This window comes from Musa acuminata, chromosome BXJ3-9 (assembly GCF_036884655.1).
Source record: "Musa acuminata AAA Group cultivar baxijiao chromosome BXJ3-9, Cavendish_Baxijiao_AAA, whole genome shotgun sequence".
NCBI lineage: Eukaryota > Viridiplantae > Streptophyta > Magnoliopsida > Zingiberales > Musaceae > Musa > Musa acuminata.
The window spans coordinates 4,463,054-4,480,266 of NC_088357.1; the positions used below are offsets into that span (position 1 = coordinate 4,463,054).

Genomic DNA, 17,213 nt, shown 5'->3' on the forward strand with positions numbered 1-17,213 from the left:
CTCTCGTTCATCTAAAATTCCTTCGTTGGTCTCTTTTATGCTCAAAGTTACTCATAAACAAGAACTTAAAAAAGTCAGCGAATTGCTAACAACAAATTGTATTCTTTTAAGAGCTAAATTATTTATATAATCATATTTTCCATCATTTAAATTATTTGTGAGCATACATATAAGCTTCAAAAATTGAATCTATATGTATACTTTTGATCTCTGGATCCTGCGGTAATCTAACTATACAACTCTATGTTCTATTAACTATATATAGCAAAGCATCAATTATTCATGGCAATGTTGTTTTTGACCTTTTCTTTATGCAATTATATGGTGGGTACTTTTAAACTTTTTTCCAAAATTCAAATTTAAAATTTTATTTATTTTTTAGTATCTTTTTCCATCTCAAGAGTGCAAAATATGGTATGCAACTTAAACTTAACGCTTGACAAATTCAAAAAAAATAAATAAATAAAGTACTACTACTACTACTACGAAAATTTCATTATTCCATTGGACATAAATTAATGACCTAACGTCACTGAGCCATCTAAAACCAGCACAATGATTCCCTTCACATTAAAAGGGGGTCATCTTCTTGCTTCCCCATATGGGCTGTGTGGATGCCCTAGAGGCACAGAAACAAGCTCAACCCTAGACATGGGGAGTGGCGATCACCCTTTCTTCCTCACACCACAACCTCACCTTATGGCCTCAACCTCCCACCAGAGCTACGGCCATGATCTCGAGGAGTTCATGCTCTTCGATGGCGATCTCTCGAACGCTGACCTGATGAGCTTGTTGAGGGAAGGTGTGCTCGATACCAGCCATGAAGGAACTGCCGACCACGTCTTGCAGATCGACACGGACTCTGATCTGATGAGCTTATCGGCAGTGCTTGATACCATCCATGAAGGAACGAACGCTCACCTGATTAGCTTATCGAGGGAAGGAGAGTTCGACACCAGCCACGAACGAACTGGCAACCATGACTTGCAGGTAGACGATGATGCTCGGGTGAGCGAAGGCCGCTGCGATGAGCAGCGCGGTGGTGATGGTGATTCCCCCGAGGTGATCCCAAAGACAAGGAAGGACCGGTCCAAGACCTTGATCTCGGAGAGGACGCGAAGGGTTCGGATGAAGGAGCAGCTCTACGAGCTACGATCTCTCGTTCCCAACATAACGAAGGTAAGCAGCAGCTCCGCGATCTGCGCGCGCAGTTGTGTTGAGATGCAGTCAACAATACGATCCATCTCTCTGTCATGCAGATGGACAAAGCTTCCATCATAGCAGACGCAATTGCACATGTGAAGGATCTGCAATCTCAAGCTAACAAGTTGGAGGAGGAGATAAGCCTACTCGAATTGGGATCCAAAGGAGAGCAAATGCTTCAGGCTTCTAGCAGGAGGGCAGCGGAAGGGATGCAGCCACAGGAGACTGCTACTACTGCAGCAGGGAGCAGGATAACGCAGGTGAACGCATACCAAGTGGGCGAGAGGAGGTTCTACGTGAAGGTGGAGGGCAGCATGGGAGACGGCGGAGAGCCGTCGGCTCTTTACTCCGCGCTCGCGCCTCTCTCGTGCTTCGATATGGAGAGCTCCCATTTCTCCCTCACCTCGGAGGGCTTTGTGTTCACCCTAACCTTTAAGGTGGGTACATCTTTACTTACCCATGTCTTCTGCTCTCCTTTCTTTCTCCATTGAAGGAAGGAACCTCTTCCCCGTGTTGCAGGTGGGGGACTTCAGTGGGGAGATGAATGCGTCCTCCATGGAGATATGGGTAATGGGTGCTTTGGTGAAGAAGGGTTTTCAGCTCATGCAGACAACCGCACTGTAAAAAAGCTTCTTCTTCCCTTTTGTGTTGCTTTGAGCATTCATCCTTTCAACTGTAGAAAAGCTTATTATTGTAGCCTCAATCTGTTGCATGATCAATGCACAAAATTATACTCTTGTGCTTCAACTGGAGCTTCAATTCGTTCAAGCAAATGTGTCAATGAATGAACAGATCAGGAGGTTCAATGTACTGAGAAGATAACTCGAATCAAGAAAGGAAAACTTAGAAGAGAGAGAGAGAGAGATCTTGCGACTGCTTTTATGGCAGAAAATTGGAGATGATGATCCCAATTGCTTTGCACATCTGTAGAAACAACCAGCCAACCAACCTTAGAAGAGAGAGAGAAAGAGAGAGATAGAGAGAGAGAGGAGAGAGAGATCTTGCAACTGGTTACATGTGAGAAAAAATGGATGTGATGTGAGAGAGAGAGAGAGAGAGAGAGAGAGAGAGATCTTGCACCTGGTTATATGTCAGAAAAAATGGAGATGATGATGAGACAGAGAGAGAGATCTTGCAACTGGTTACATGTGAGAAAAAATGGAGATGATGATGAGAGAGAGAGGGAGAGGGAGAGTGAGAGAGAGAGATCTTGCAACTGGTTATATGTGAGAAAAAATGGAGATGATGATGAGAGAGAGAGAGAGAGAGATCCTGCAACTGGTTATCTGTGAGAAAAAATGGAGATGATGATGAGAGAGAGAGAGAGAGAGAGAGATCTTGTACCTGGTTATATGTGAGAAAAAATGGAGATGAAGATGATGATGATGATGAGAGGGAGAGAGAGAGAGAGAGAGAGAGAGAGAGAGAGAGAGAGATCTTGCAACTGATTATATGTGAGAAAAAATTACCCCAATTGCATGCTTGTGCTTCCATTCCTTCAAGCAAGAAAGCATACCAATATGTGTAGCTTCAAGATATGTTGAATTGCCAGCCGGCCATCGTAAAATGGATCTTCATCACTTAATCACTCAGATCCCAAAGCAGCCATCTTTCGTCCTCCATCAACTGCTCATCATCATCGACATACTTAGGGCATGGATGTGTACAGTACGAGTGTACTGCACTGGTTTGTACTGATCTCAATTGCTGCCACTGCTTCCGAACCTATTTGTTTCTTCTAATAAAGAGCTATTACTTGGTATGTTCAAGACTACTATTACTTTAATGTTGGGCAAGTGAGTTAAAGAGCTTAAGACATATATATATATATATATATATATATATATATATATATATATATAAAATATATTCTGAACCATTTACAACATGTACATAGAGAAACAATTATATGTCCAAGAATACACAAGTCAACTGCAATTCCAGCTGCCTATGTAGATGTGATTTGCATTCATTCTTTATCCCTCCCTCTAGATTCTTTATTGAGATAAAAAGTATCATAAAAAAAATATTATGTAAAACTTAGTTCATCCGGAAATTTAAATGAACATTATGTAAGGTTATGATGTTCTCGGATTATCATCAAGTTATTAATTATGGAGCATATAACAACAAGATCGTAAGTGTCAATAATTTGGAATAAGTTATATGGATCTTTTATCGTCATTCAAATATATATATATATATATATATATATATATATATAATTAAGTTTGAGATATTTAAGTTTTTATTTATAATTTTTATTAAAAATATTTTAGATCTTCCTCTTTTTTTTTTTCATACTACTAACGTCATTTTAATGTCATTAAAATGACATTAAAATTTCCGTTGCCTTGTTGGTGTATTTTCGTCATTTTGATGTCACAAGCAAAACCCCGCACCATCGAGTCGAGCTCTATAAAAGGGGCCACAGTAAGAAGGGCAAAAGGAACGAATGAGATGGCAGAGGACGAGAGGAAAGAAGGAGAGGGGGAAGAAGGGAGGATCTCATTGAAGAATGGGAGGAGGGAGGTCGACGAGAACTTGAATCAACTCCACTCACTCCTCTTCACCGCCGATCTCGCTCTCCAATGGGACCACAACGCCGACAAAACGAAGACTACCTGTGTGACCAGATACAGAGTGTTCGAGTTCTGAGGACAGGTTCTGGACAAGTATTGCACATATTATCGTTTACAACTAAATATTGTCATTTGTCTCACTACTTACCAGAAATTTACATCATTAGGAACATCATATAGATATTGCATTTTTCAAGGAAGATTAACTCAAAATGCAAATGTATAAATTCAAATTATCAGAATTTGTTTGATTTTTCATGAAATTTTTCACCTATATAAACTACATGATCAAGGCCTGTATATTGATTAAGAAGGAATTGGTAGAAAGATGGGGCATAAGAAAATAATGTAAGGAAGATGGAGAATTTTATTAGAAAGCAATCTCTAAAGGAATTTGTGAAGGACAAGCAAATCTTAATTATTTATGACATGAGAATACTTATGAGGTTTACATTATATAAGACTAGTTAGTCAAGCTTTAAATTTTAGTCACTTGATGTGCAAGCCAAGAGTAGCAACTAAAATGAAACAGAAGTAAATGGTTGGATTCTTATGGATTCTAAGCCCAAAAAAGAAAAAAATAAAGATAAGAAACAAGCCAGCCATAAGATTCAAACTATTTGGGACCAACTTCATGGATCTTCCCCTACCTGCAAGCTTTTTTGAGGTTAATAAACTCAATATCATTACTTACATTAGAAGCTAATAAATTTCTTTTATGTCATTCCTAATAAAGTTTTCTTGGCTCATCCTCTAAGTCTCCTCAGACCATAAGGCCTAATTGACTCATTTCATCTAACTGATGGTTCTCTAATTGTTTGGTTTTCCACACCCTAATTGTTTGCTATTGTAAGGCATTCAAGTGTGTATCTTAATAATCAGGTACTTTTTTATTTTTATCCTAAGTAGAGCTAATCCTAAATGTTTGAATAAATAAATGAGAATTGTTTGCAGCTGCAAATACTTTTGGTCTATCTTTTCTTGTAAACCCATATATTCATCTTGGCATCCTAATTTCAGCAAAATATTAACTTCTTACAAGTCATTTATTTTGTTTGGATTTTTTGAGAAGAATCAAAATCATAATCACGGTTCTAAACCGGCACCAGACCCACACTGGTCCAGGTTAGACAGGTGCGAGTCCAAGCTTGTTATAGAGTTGTCTCCAACCTTGTTTCAGTCTAGAAAATAATAAATACAGAATCAAATGTCTGAAACATTTATCAAATAATGATCACAAACTATATCTAAGTATACATGTATGCACATAAGTTCTAACTTCTAAGCTAATATATCTGATGCAAAATATGAACATGTATCTACTCCTAGCACCAAAATGATTATTGCGAGTCCACGTGACGTGATGTGTGGGTCGGAGTCATTGGCATTATTTGATTATATATCAATATGATATATTTGTAGGATCCATGCATGAACTCTCATGCATCAGATACTGATAAATTGTGTATCACTGATGCAATAATATGGTAGAAATCATTGTCACATTATCCTAAATCAACTTTTGTGGTAGGAGGCACCTCGAGCAAGTAGTATCATGGCATGTCCATCAGTGTAGGATATTATGCACCAGAGCTATGACTCGCATCATTGTATTACTCTCACCATGTGATTGTTGGTCATGAGATTCAGGAAAGCAAGCAGGACGAGAATATAAGAATCATGCATTGTCATCTCGTACCGACCATGCATACCAATCCCTGGTCGGATCGCTAGCCGGATAGGTACATATCAACTGGTACCAAAGTACCGAGGCATGGTACAATGGTACACACAGAAGACTCAAACAGGAAGAACAAGAAGAAGAAGGAGAAGAGGAAGGATCAGATGGCGATGTGGGAAGAGAAGGAAGAAGGAAAAGAAAGCAAGAAGAGAAGAAGAGGAGGTGGTGGAAGAAAAGGAGGGAGGAAGAGGAAGGAAGAAAAGCGGTGGAAGAAGAGGAGGGGAAAGAGGAGGAGAAGTGGAAGCATACTCAAAATCGATAGTGAGTGGTGGGAGGCAACAAGCTGTCATAGACAATTCATGGAGAAGGTGTTTGCATATCCCTGTTTTCCAATTTTGTTTATGACTTAAAGCAACACGAAAGGGGTTTGTAGTAAACTTGATAGCCCCATTTGATTAGGTTTTGTAGAGGCAAAACTGTCCAAAGCGGCAAGTCAACCATTTTGGGTGGTTTCCATATGCATAGAGATATACAACACCTTAGAGTTACCCGAATGGTACATAGCTAGATAAACCTTTGAGATAGTGTCTTGGGTTGGTTTAACTTTAGGTTTCGCAACCATATCATATGAGCACTTGTTTGTGGAGAATTTTAAGTGTAGCATACTACTTTGAACCCTTTATTGTGTAAGCATTTAGAGTTTGTAAAATTCATCTTTGTATTTTATATTATATATCAAGTGTTTAATAAAATGTCTACTTGTAGAATCCTAAGTTTACAAAGAGGATGACTCTTTGCGGATGAACAAACAAGGGGCGGCATGACTTCATTAAACCAGCTAAGTTTGTGATAGATGGTAACAAAGTGAGACAAGAATACAAAGAAATACTTGACATGCAATGTAGGGAACCTAGTGAGACTGCATAAAGAACAACCAACATACACGACCATTTAAGAGAAATGGGCATAGAGAGGTTGACCCTTTGCGATCGAGCATGCAAGGGTGCCGCTCGTTCATCTAAAATACATTTAAATTATTTGTGAGCATACATTTAAGCTTCAAAAATTGAATCCATATGTACTCGTATTATTGTCATCGTAATCCATCAACAACTTTTGATCTCTGGATCCTAAGGTAATCTAACTATAATAGTCTATGTTCTATTAACTATATAGCAAAGCATAAATTATTCATGGCAATGTTGTTTTTTACCTTTTCTTTATGCAATTTAAGTATATGTTGGGTAATTTAATTTTTTTTTTCCAAAATTCAAATTTAAAATTTTATCTATTTTTTAGTATCTTTTTCCATCTCAAGTGTGCAAAAAATGGTATGCAACTTAAACTTAATACTTGACAAATTCAAAAAAAAAAATAAAGTACTGCTACTACTACTACTACGAAAATTTCATTATTCCATTGGACATAAATTAATGACCTAACGTCACTGAGCCATCTAAAACCAGCACAATGATTCCCTTCACATTAACAGGGGGTCATCTTCTTGCTTCCCCAAATGGGCTGTGTGGATGCCCTAGAGGCACAGAAACAAGCACAACCCTAGACATGGGGAGTGGCGATCACCCTTTCTTCCTCACACCACAACCTCACCTTATGGCCTCAACCTCCCACCAGAGCTACGGCCATGATCTCGAGGAGTTCATGCTCTTCGATGGCGATCTCTCGAACGCTGACCTGATGAGCTTGTTGAGGGAAGGTGTGCTCGATACCAGCCATGAAGGAACTGCCGACCACGTCTTGCAGATCGACACGGACTCTGATCTGATGAGCTTATCGAGGGAAGCAGTGCTTGATACCATCCATGAAGGAACGAACGCTGACCTGATTAGCTCATCGAGGGAAGGAGAGTTCGACACCTGCCACGAACGAACTGGCAACAATGACTTGCAGGTAGACGATGATGCTCGGGTGAGCGAAGGCCGCTGCGATGAGCAGCGCGGTGGTGATGGTGATTCCCCCGAGGTGATCCCAAAGACAAGGAAGGACCGGTCCAAGACCTTGATCTCGGAGAGGACGCGAAGGGTTCGGATGAAGGAGCAGCTCTACGAGCTACGATCTCTCGTTCCCAACATAACAAAGGTAAGCAGCAGCTCCGCGATCTGCGCGCGCAGTTGTGTTGAGATGCAGTCAACAATACGATCCATCTCTCTGTCGTGCAGATGGACAAAGCTTCCATCATAGCAGACGCAATTGCACATGTGAAGGATCTGCAATCTCAAGCTAACAAGTTGGAGGAGGAGATAAGCCTACTCGAATCGGGATCCAATGGAGAGCAAATGCTTCAGGCTTCTAGCAGGGGGGCAGCGGAAGCGATGCAGCCACAGGAGACTGCTACTACTGCAGCAGGGAGCAGGATAACGCAGGTGAAGGCATACCAAGTGGGCGAGGGGAGGTTCTACGTGAAGGTGGAGGGCATCATGGGAGACGGCGGAGAGCCGTCGGCTCTTTACTCTGCGCTCGCGTCTCTCTCGTGCTTCGATATGGAGAGCTCCCATTTCTCCCTCACCTCGGAGGGCTTTGTGTTCACCCTAACATTTAAGGTGGGTAGATCTTTACTTACCCATGTCTTCTGCTCTAATTTCTTTCTCCATTGAAGGAAGGAACCTCTTCCCCGTGTTGCAGGTGGGGGACTTCAGTGGGGAGATGAATGCGTCCTCCATGGAGATATGCGTAATGGGTGCTTTGGTGAAGAAGGGTTTTCAGCTCATGCAGACAACCACACTGTAAAAAAGCTTCTTCTCCGCTTATGTGTTGCTTTGAGCATTCATCCTTTCAACTGTAGAAAAGCTTACTATTGAAGCCTCAATCTGTTGCATGATCAATGCACAAAATTATACTCTTGTCCTTCAACTGGAGCTTCAATTAGTTCAAGCAAATGTGTCAATGAATGAACAGATCAGGAGGTTCAATGTACTGAGAAGATAACTCGAATCAAGAAAGGAAAACTTAGAAGAGAGAGAGAGAGAGATCTTGCGACTGCTTTTATGGCAGAAAATTGGAGATGATGATCCCAATTGATTTTCACATCTGTAGAAACAACTAGCCAACCAACCTTAGAGAAGAGCGAGAGAAACAGAGAGAGAGAGAGAGAGACATCTTGCAACTGGTTATATGTGAGAAAAAATGGAGATGATGATGATGAGAGAGAGAGAGAGAGACCTTGCAACTGGTTACATGTGAGAAAAAAAAATGGATGTGATGATGAGAGAGAGAGAGAGAGAGAGAGAGAGGGAGAGAGATCTTGCAACTGGTTATATGTGAGAAAAAAATGGATGTGATGATGAGAGAGAGAGAGAGAGATCTTGCAACTGGTTACATGCGAGAAAAAATGGAGATGATGATGATGATGAGAGAGAGAGAGAGAGATCTTGCAACTGGTTATATGTGAGAAAAAATGGAGATGATGATGAGCAACTGGTTACATGTGAGAAAAAATGGATGTGATGATGAGAGAGACAGAGAGAGAGAGAGATCTTGCAACTGGTTACATGCGAGAAAAAATGGAGATGATGATGAGAGAGAGAGAGAGAGATCTTGCAACTGGTTATATGTGAGAAAAAATGGAGATGAAGATGATGAGAGAAAGAGAGAGAGATTGATCTTGCACCTGGTTATATGTGAGAAAAAATGGAGATGAAGATGATGAGAGAGAGAGAGAGAGAGATAGAGAGAGATCTTTCAACTGGTTATATGTGAGAAAAAATTACCCCAATTGCATGCTTGTGCTTCCATTCCTTCAAGCAAGAAAGCATACCAATATGTAGCTTCAAGATATGTGAATTGCCGGCCGGCCATCATAAAATGGATCTTCATCACTTAATCACTCAGATCCCAAACCAACCATCTCTCATCCTCCATCGACTGCTCATCATCATCGACATACTTAGGGCATGGATGTGTACAGTACAAGTGTACTGCACAGGTTTGTACTGATCTCAATTGCTGCCACTGCTTCCAAACCTATTTGTTTCTTCTAATAAACAACTATTACTTGGTATGTTCAAGACTAGTATTAATTTAATGTTGGGTAAGTGAGGTAAAGGGCTTAAGACATATATATATTTTAATGAAAGATTCTGAACCATTTACAACATTTACATAGAGAAACAATTATCTGTCCAAGAATGCACAAGTCAACTACAATTCCAGCTGCCTATGTAGATGTCATTTGCATTCATTCTTGTTCCCTCTCTCTAGATTCTTTATTGAGATAAATTAACTGAATTATTCCATTATTATTATTTTTTTTCATCCCTCCCTCTAGATTCTTTATTGACATAAAAAGTATCGATAAAAAAATATTATGTAAAACTTAGTTCATATGGAAAATGAAATGAACATTATGTAAGGTTTACGATGTTCTCGGATGATCCTCAAGTTATTAGTTATGGAGCATATAACACCAAGATCCTAAGCGTCAATCATTTGAGGTAAGTTATATGGATCTTTTATCATCATTGAGATATATAAAAATATATATATAATTAATTAAATTTAAGATATTTAAGTTTTTATTTATAATTTGTATAAAAAAAATATTAGATCCTCCTCTATTTTTTTTTCATACCACTAACGTCATTTTAATGTCATTAAAATGACATTAAAATTTCAGTTGCCTCGTTGGGGTATTTCCGTCATTTTGATGTCACAGGCAAAACCCCGCGCCATCGAGTCGAGCTCTATAAAAAGGGGTGGGGGGAGTGGAAGGGGCGGGGAGGAGAGAATGAGATGGCGGAGGACGAGAGGAACGAAGGAGAGGGGGCAGAAAGGAGGATCTCGTTGAAGAACTGGAGGAGGGAGGTCGACGAGAACCTGAATCGACTCCGCTCACTCCTCTTCGCCGCCGATCTCGCTCTCCAGCGGGACCACAACGCCGCCTCCCGAACCCTTGCCCTCCTCCTCATCGGCTTCCTCAACTCCCGTACGAGAACCCACACCGACGCGGATCTCGTCGCCTCCATTCGGACTGAGGCCGCCTCCCGCGCCCTCGCCTTCGACTCGGATCGGTGCGTCTCTCTATCTCTGTCTCTCGTTATCCCGGAATTTGGTGGCTGATCGTGCTGCTTCTCGGGTGCTATGAATTTGTTGGTCGTTATTTGAATCGACTTTGTGTGTATTCGAATATGGACCTCCGATCGGCGACTTCCACTATCTTGATGAAGTCAGTTTAGGAGAAAAGAACAATTGTTCTTTAGAGAGAAAAATTGACTGTTTCTTCCTCAAGAAGTTGGAGTGTGCGCTCTCTTACTCACAGATACAGAGATTTGCCTTATTTTATTTTGGCGGTTGTTGCTGGGATAGAGGGAGCGTGAGCGACTTGAAGACATTAGGACTCTGTTTTTGTGTGATGATGATGAGGTTTGAGATTATCACATCAGAAGATATAGACGGTCTAGTGAGACTGTGAGAGTCCTCGGAAGGCACTTAAACTAGAATGTTTTAATCATGGAAAAGGTATATAATGATTTACACCTAAAAACACACAGTAACTTGCTAGAACAATCTCTTAAATGCCTTGCCATGATGATCTATATGTCTGGAATTATAGATGATATACATGAACATGATTGTGTCTTGGAGTAAATGATTATGAAATTATGATGATGATGATGATGGCAGCAAGAATAGTATTGATTGGAAAATCAGGAAACAAAATTTTCTCACAATTTTGGGGATAATACTGGGGAAAATCCATGTTAAAGGAGCATGAATCAATAGATGTATGGATAATGTGAAGGACAGAAGGACTTAATACATTACAGGGCTCCATGCTAATAAAAGGATTGCTACTAGCATATTCTACGAATGGGATTGAAAATAATACTTATGTATTACAATTGATGGTTAAAGCAGTTGGTTTTCATATACATTTGTAGTTTGGCCACATAAATCAAGCTTTGAATGATCTTGTGTTTCAGGTACTGCTTCTGGGTTGGCGTACATTTTTGCTACCTGGATGGATGAAAACTCAACCTAAAAGAAACATGGAACCACATGTTGTTTGCCAAAAATTTGTAAACTACTTCGGCACTGTGAAAATTTGCTGTTCTTCTAGATTGCAGTTTTCTTCAGCAAGTATCCAGCATAGATGGCACACACTAATAAGCAACTTAGGAAAGAGCAATCGCATACTAAGTTTTGGCATGTAATCATCACAGCAGATGATCAGATTGCGAAACATAACTAAAAACGAAGCCTCACACAGCTTTCTTATTTTAACTGGTAATATCTCTCTAATCCACCCATAGGCAATCAGTATATAGAGTGATGAACTCGAATGACCGTTGATAATATTGGTTTTCTGAACATGAAACAATGTAAACAGCTTGTATTTTCATTGAAAGAAATATGAGGAAATTTTTAACAAATCTGATGCTTGAATGCAAAAAATGGAAGATTGGTAAGTGAACATAGACTTGAAACTAAAAGGCACCAGAGCATGAAGGATTGTGCTTAGGTCTCTTTTTCATCTTAAGCTTTTGATGCCATGATGTCCATATGGCTAAATCATATTCCTTTACACAATTGGCATTAATAAACAATGGCACCAAAGTGCATTATCTTGGAATGTTACATACGAAGCTTGCTTAATATTTTAGTTTAATCATATAAGACATTAACAATGTTATGATTATTTTACTTTGTTGTACCAAGATAATAGGTATATTTTTCCCTTCAGTTTCTCAAGATGTAGCATCTTTTGGATTCAGCCAGGCATTTGAACAAGCAAGAAGAGATGCTGGTTGTATTTTTGTTGAGAAAGGGGATGTTGTAGTTTATTTGACTGGCTGATAGTTTAAAATATTAATGGGTCTGGATTATCAACACCCAACTATTGTATCTGGTTTTCTACTCCCATGTGATATCAGTGCAGATTGTGATTTAAATCCTGACTCCATGCATGCAAGGTATTCTGCATGTTCTATTTCCAGGATGTAGTTTAGTCAAAGTTCTTAAATTTTTCTGATTTCAAGCTTCCTGGATTTGAGGTTCTGTTTCCAGTTTAGAAATGTTGTAAGGTCCTGACAGTGAGCTGCCTGAGAAGTTAAGGAATCTGGAACCTCGACTAATTGAACTTGTTAGTAATGAGATAATGGATAAAAACTCTAATGTTTGGTGGGACGACATGGGTAATCAGAAACAATAACTGTGTTTTTGTCATAATTCTAGCATTTTTGGTGCCCAAAAATTGCCTCTAAAAAATATCTTCTCACTATTCTACTAATTCAGTGGCTTGCATGATACTAAGAAATGTGTCACGGAGATGGTATATGGCCTCTTTTACATCCTGACATATTATGGTTGTCGTTCGCCAGAAATAGGTCTACTGCTATTTGGTCCCCCTGTAAGTACTTGTTATTTAAATAAATATGCCACTGCAACTTCAAATTCTAACTGTGATTATATGATTGTAGGGGACAGGTAAAACAGTGATCGGAAAAGCCATTGCTGGATAGGCGAAGGCAAAATTTTTTAACATACCGGCAAGTTCTTTGACAAGCAAGTGGGTATGTACAAGAGTGTTTCATGTTCTTTTATTTTATGCAATACTATTTAAGAGATTGCATCTTTCTCAAATATTGTGGATAAGGAGATCTATAATATTGTGAAATAAAGTCCACATATGAGAGCGCTGTTTCACATCCTGATTAAGTCTTGATAGACTAATGCAGCACGCATCAAGGGGGCAAGAGGGTTTTGGGGTTTAGGATTGTGCGCTTTTTGATGTGTGCCAATACTCTATCAGGACTTGAGCCATGACTTAAGCTGAGAAATGCTCATTACTTAGTTCATGGGCAATAGACATTCCCAAGTTTGTTGTGAAATTTAGGTGGTTCCATGACATACTTTAAGTTCTCTATTAGACTGTGTGCACCTGTCGATGTGCATGTCTAGGGTCTCGCAATCACTTGTATTCAAAATAATCAGACGTCAGCTTTAAGGGCTCCGTTCTGTTTACAAGATGCAGATTGATACATCTGGTAGCTATATGTCAGTAAATTTGATTAGGAGAAAGAGATGATATGTAGAAGATAAGTAATTTACATTTCTAATGTCAATCGATAATATGACATACAATGCAGTTCTCTTTCCTTATATGATCAAAACCTAAAATCAGATTCCGGATCCTTAAATTGTTCCTTCCTGGACAATGAAATTTTAGGCCAAAATCCATGGCAATTTGTTACACAATTAAACACATAGAACATTATGCTTGTTCAAGTTCTGCACGACCATAATACTAACAAGTCTGTCCTGATCACCCAAATCTCTTACCCTTTTGGCTTGGTCTAGTTGAGCCAGGTACTGATCAGCCCTTCATTTGTAGTACGTTTAGACTGCATTGGTTTGCTGGCACCTACATATCACGTATGTAATACATACCCCCTGTGCATTGTTACCCACTTCGGTTTCATACTTCCCATGTCAACATTAGCGCACCAAAATTTCCCTGCATACATGTAGATTTTTGAACCAGTAAATCTCTTAACTCTAATTTTTGTTTTTCATGTCATATTGGGATCATTCTTATGCCTCTTGACAGTTAAATTGTGGTACGTGAAACAACTTTGCTCGTCATTTCGTCGACATTTTGAATGGTTTTCTGAAGAGAGTGAGCAGGCCAACTATTCGTTACCTGATACTAAGAAACCATGCTTAAGAGAGCAACAGTATACCAGAATTTGTTTGCCAAGGTATGTATGATCCATAATTTTGATCTGATGCTTATGTAAGATATTGTGTAGTTTACTGAAGTAGCAATTAGAAACACAATATATTTGGTCACAAATATCATTACATGTGGAGGAAATATTTATCTTCGTGGGGACTTTTAACCATGCATCAGCAGCGGGAGGCAGATGCACCAAAATCTGAGCAAATTTTCATCTCATTGACACTCTTTGGATAAGACCTAAAAAGGAAAATTGGTATTTTAAGTTCTCTACTTAAAATTGGTATTTTAAGTTCTCTACTAAATTTTGATCTCCTTTTCAAAATCGTGAACGAGGTTCTCTACTAATAAATGTCCGTCACTAACTTCTGCATAATTGGATGGGGTATAGTTGCTTAATCTGGTGCGTGAAAGGATGTGTTAGAGAGAGAGAGAGAGAGAGAGAGAGAGAGGTGACTTTTATCACAAGAAACTGAAATAATTTGAGGGGGTCACTCCAGAACAAGTGGGACCATTGATGTGGAAAATAGAGGTAGCGTATGCAATTTGGAACTTGGAATGTTAAATGCAGGTTTTATAAACAAAGGGACTTCATTGCATGTCGGTCTTAATCAAAGAAATGTGGATTGGGTTCAAGGATTGAACACAAACAGAGTTTCTTTTAGTGGATTTATATTCATCCAAGTCAAAATTAATTGAGATGTCCTAATATTGAATTTAGGTTTTATAGTATGATTTTAATATTATCATTCATGTCCTTGTAGACAATCTCATTCGCCTACCGTTTTGACTCTTGGTTGAAAACTTCATTGGTTATCATGATGTCAAGGTTATTTAAGGTATTTTGTGTTCTTTGTATTTGTGCTATATTAAGTTTCATAAAGGCAAATATGTGAGTTCAAAACATGGCAAAGATACATAGCCAAAAAAAAAGGCTATATGAGATAAACAATTTCTTAAAAGTAGTAAGCGCGAGAAAGGGCATCAGTTAAGATCGTGTCCTTATTATCATAACCGAGCAATTAACAATTTAGTGGTTTTTTATACTACTTAATTAGTCTAATCTACTCTAATTATTTCCTATAAATTATTTGAACAAATTTGCATTGAAGAACATGCTAATTGGTAAATGAGCAATCTTTTCGATTCACTTGACCCGATTAAGACTTATTCTACTCACTAATAAAATAGCTGATGAGCTGTATTAATGAAAATAATTTAAAATAATTATTTTATAAAAATAATCCATAAATATTTGTAATATATGACAATGTATAATTATGTATAAGAAAATAAGCGGCTTCCTAAACAATGCCTTGATAAGGGAACCCTTTTATATGAAAGGCAAAATAAGACCCCAAAGCACGGTAACAAAGACCCGAGCTCACGTTTTCGTACCGTTGACTCAGGACCAACTACAGATCGCCACCGTCAGCCGGAGCTCCGTCGGCGGCGGCGGCAGCTAAATCAAGCCATCGCTCCATTGGTACACACTCGGCCTTGTGCGCCAACTTCCAGTGCAACGCCTGGCACGCCCTCGAGCAGTAGCTGGCCACACCGCAAGCAGAGCACCGTCGGAACTCGTGGCGCCGCGTCTCTGGCCGACCGCAGCCGCCGTAGGAACACAGGCTGAGCCCCTCGCTCTCCACCACAACGCCGCCCCTCGCCGCGAACCACTCCACCATGAACTGGTTCGCAGGGTGCCGCGCGCCGGCCGGCGTGCTGCACCAGAAGTCTCTCAAAAGCGAGCATAGTCGCCGGCAGTGAGGCAAGGAAGAGGAAGAGGTGCTCAGGACGACGGCAAGCTCGCGGGCGTTCGCCAGGAGGAGAAAGCGGCGGCCCTTGGCCGCGTTCCGGCGCACGCCGTAGCCGTCCTGGAGGCAGTGGCCCAGAACACGGATGGCGTCCTCGTGGCCGAGGGAGGCGGCGCGAGCGCAGAAAGCGACGCCGGCGCTGAGGTCCTTGTCGCTATTGGACCTGCCGCTGCCGTTGAAATGTATCACCGCCAACGAGTAGAGCGCCTCCATATGGTTACAGATCGCCGCCCGCGCCATCAGCGACAAGCCACTCCGCCGATTCCCTAAGCAGTAGAACCGAATCTACAAACCCAAACATCAGTCCTTTAAGATTCAAGCCTCGCTCCTCTGCGACCAAAACAAGGAAGAGAGTCCTACCATTCCGAGGATGTAGCAAGCCTCGAGGTTTCCGGCATCGGCGCAGCGCTTCAAGAATCTGTGAGCGGATGCGGACCAATTCATGGCTCTAATGGCGAGGGATTCTACGGATGCATTCGACAGAACCAGAGGATCCAGCCCTAACCTATTCAGTCTCTTACACCTATCATCGAATCCCAGAAGAAGAATCAGTTTCATCTCAAGAAATCAAAAGAAAACCCCAAGCAAAGTCTTCGGGGTTACGCTATGAGGACTCCAAGGAGATCGGAGGGCCTTGCGGTGGAGGCGCTCAGCCTGCAGAGGATGGCAACGACGAGGTCGTCCGGAAGGCAGGAGAAAAAACCGCTCCCCTCCTCCGCCGCACCCACCTGCGGCCTCTTCCGGCCTAAATCCCCTTCTTCTCGGGCGAGCCTCCTCCTCTTCATCTGACCGTACTCCCTTCCTCCCCCTCCTCCACAACCTCCCTTTGGGTTTCCAGCAACTCGGCGTTGGAACTCCTGATACGACGGCTTCTCTCTCGGATATATATATATATATATATATATATATATATATATATATATATATATATATATATATATATATATATATATATATATATATATATATATATATATATATATATATATGATGATGATGATTTGGAAAACTATCGGCTAAAGAAACTCACACTTTACCGATTTTTTATATCTAAATTCATTACCTTTTTCTTACATGCTTTTCATTAAAAAAAAAAAAAAAGGTCTCGATGGTTCCTGTCTCTAAAATGAGACTATCTATCCACCGGGATTCAACATTAAAAAAGAAAGATAAATGTTCTTTGCATTTATGTGTGAATCTTTATGTTGTGTACGAGGAGTCAGTACGATTCAGTTCGA

At 40.2% G+C, this 17,213-nt stretch overlaps 3 protein-coding genes and 1 long non-coding RNA gene across 4 annotated transcripts; 3 read left to right on the plus strand and 1 right to left on the minus strand.

Annotated features, from left to right (window-relative positions):
• Positions 1-518: 518 nt before the first annotated feature.
• Positions 519-1,904, plus strand: LOC135648917 (transcription factor BHLH156-like). The gene is made up of 3 exons (XM_065166934.1): positions 519-1,179; positions 1,260-1,640; positions 1,723-1,904. Exons 1-3 carry the CDS (start codon positions 556-558, stop codon positions 1,825-1,827), a joined length of 1,110 nt encoding a protein of 369 aa, XP_065023006.1. The 5' UTR covers positions 519-555; the 3' UTR covers positions 1,828-1,904.
• A 4,966-nt stretch (positions 1,905-6,870) lies between these two features.
• Positions 6,871-8,291, plus strand: LOC135648665 (transcription factor BHLH156-like). The gene is made up of 3 exons (XM_065166545.1): positions 6,871-7,566; positions 7,647-8,027; positions 8,110-8,291. The coding sequence occupies exons 1-3, from the start codon at positions 6,937-6,939 to the stop codon at positions 8,212-8,214; spliced, it is 1,116 nt and encodes a 371-aa protein (XP_065022617.1). The 5' UTR covers positions 6,871-6,936; the 3' UTR covers positions 8,215-8,291.
• Positions 8,292-10,218: 1,927 nt separating this feature from the next.
• Positions 10,219-14,272, plus strand: LOC135648939 (uncharacterized). The gene is made up of 3 exons (XR_010501139.1): positions 10,219-10,493; positions 12,903-12,995; positions 14,033-14,272. It is a non-coding gene; the product is annotated as an uncharacterized LOC135648939 (long non-coding RNA).
• A 1,194-nt stretch (positions 14,273-15,466) lies between these two features.
• Positions 15,467-16,846, minus strand: LOC135648389 (F-box protein At1g67340-like). The gene is made up of 3 exons (XM_065166046.1): positions 16,579-16,846; positions 16,336-16,498; positions 15,467-16,260 (listed from the first exon to the last, which is right to left on the minus strand). The coding sequence occupies exons 1-3, from the start codon at positions 16,758-16,760 to the stop codon at positions 15,577-15,579; spliced, it is 1,029 nt and encodes a 342-aa protein (XP_065022118.1). The 5' UTR covers positions 16,761-16,846; the 3' UTR covers positions 15,467-15,576.
• Positions 16,847-17,213: the final 367 nt, after the last annotated feature.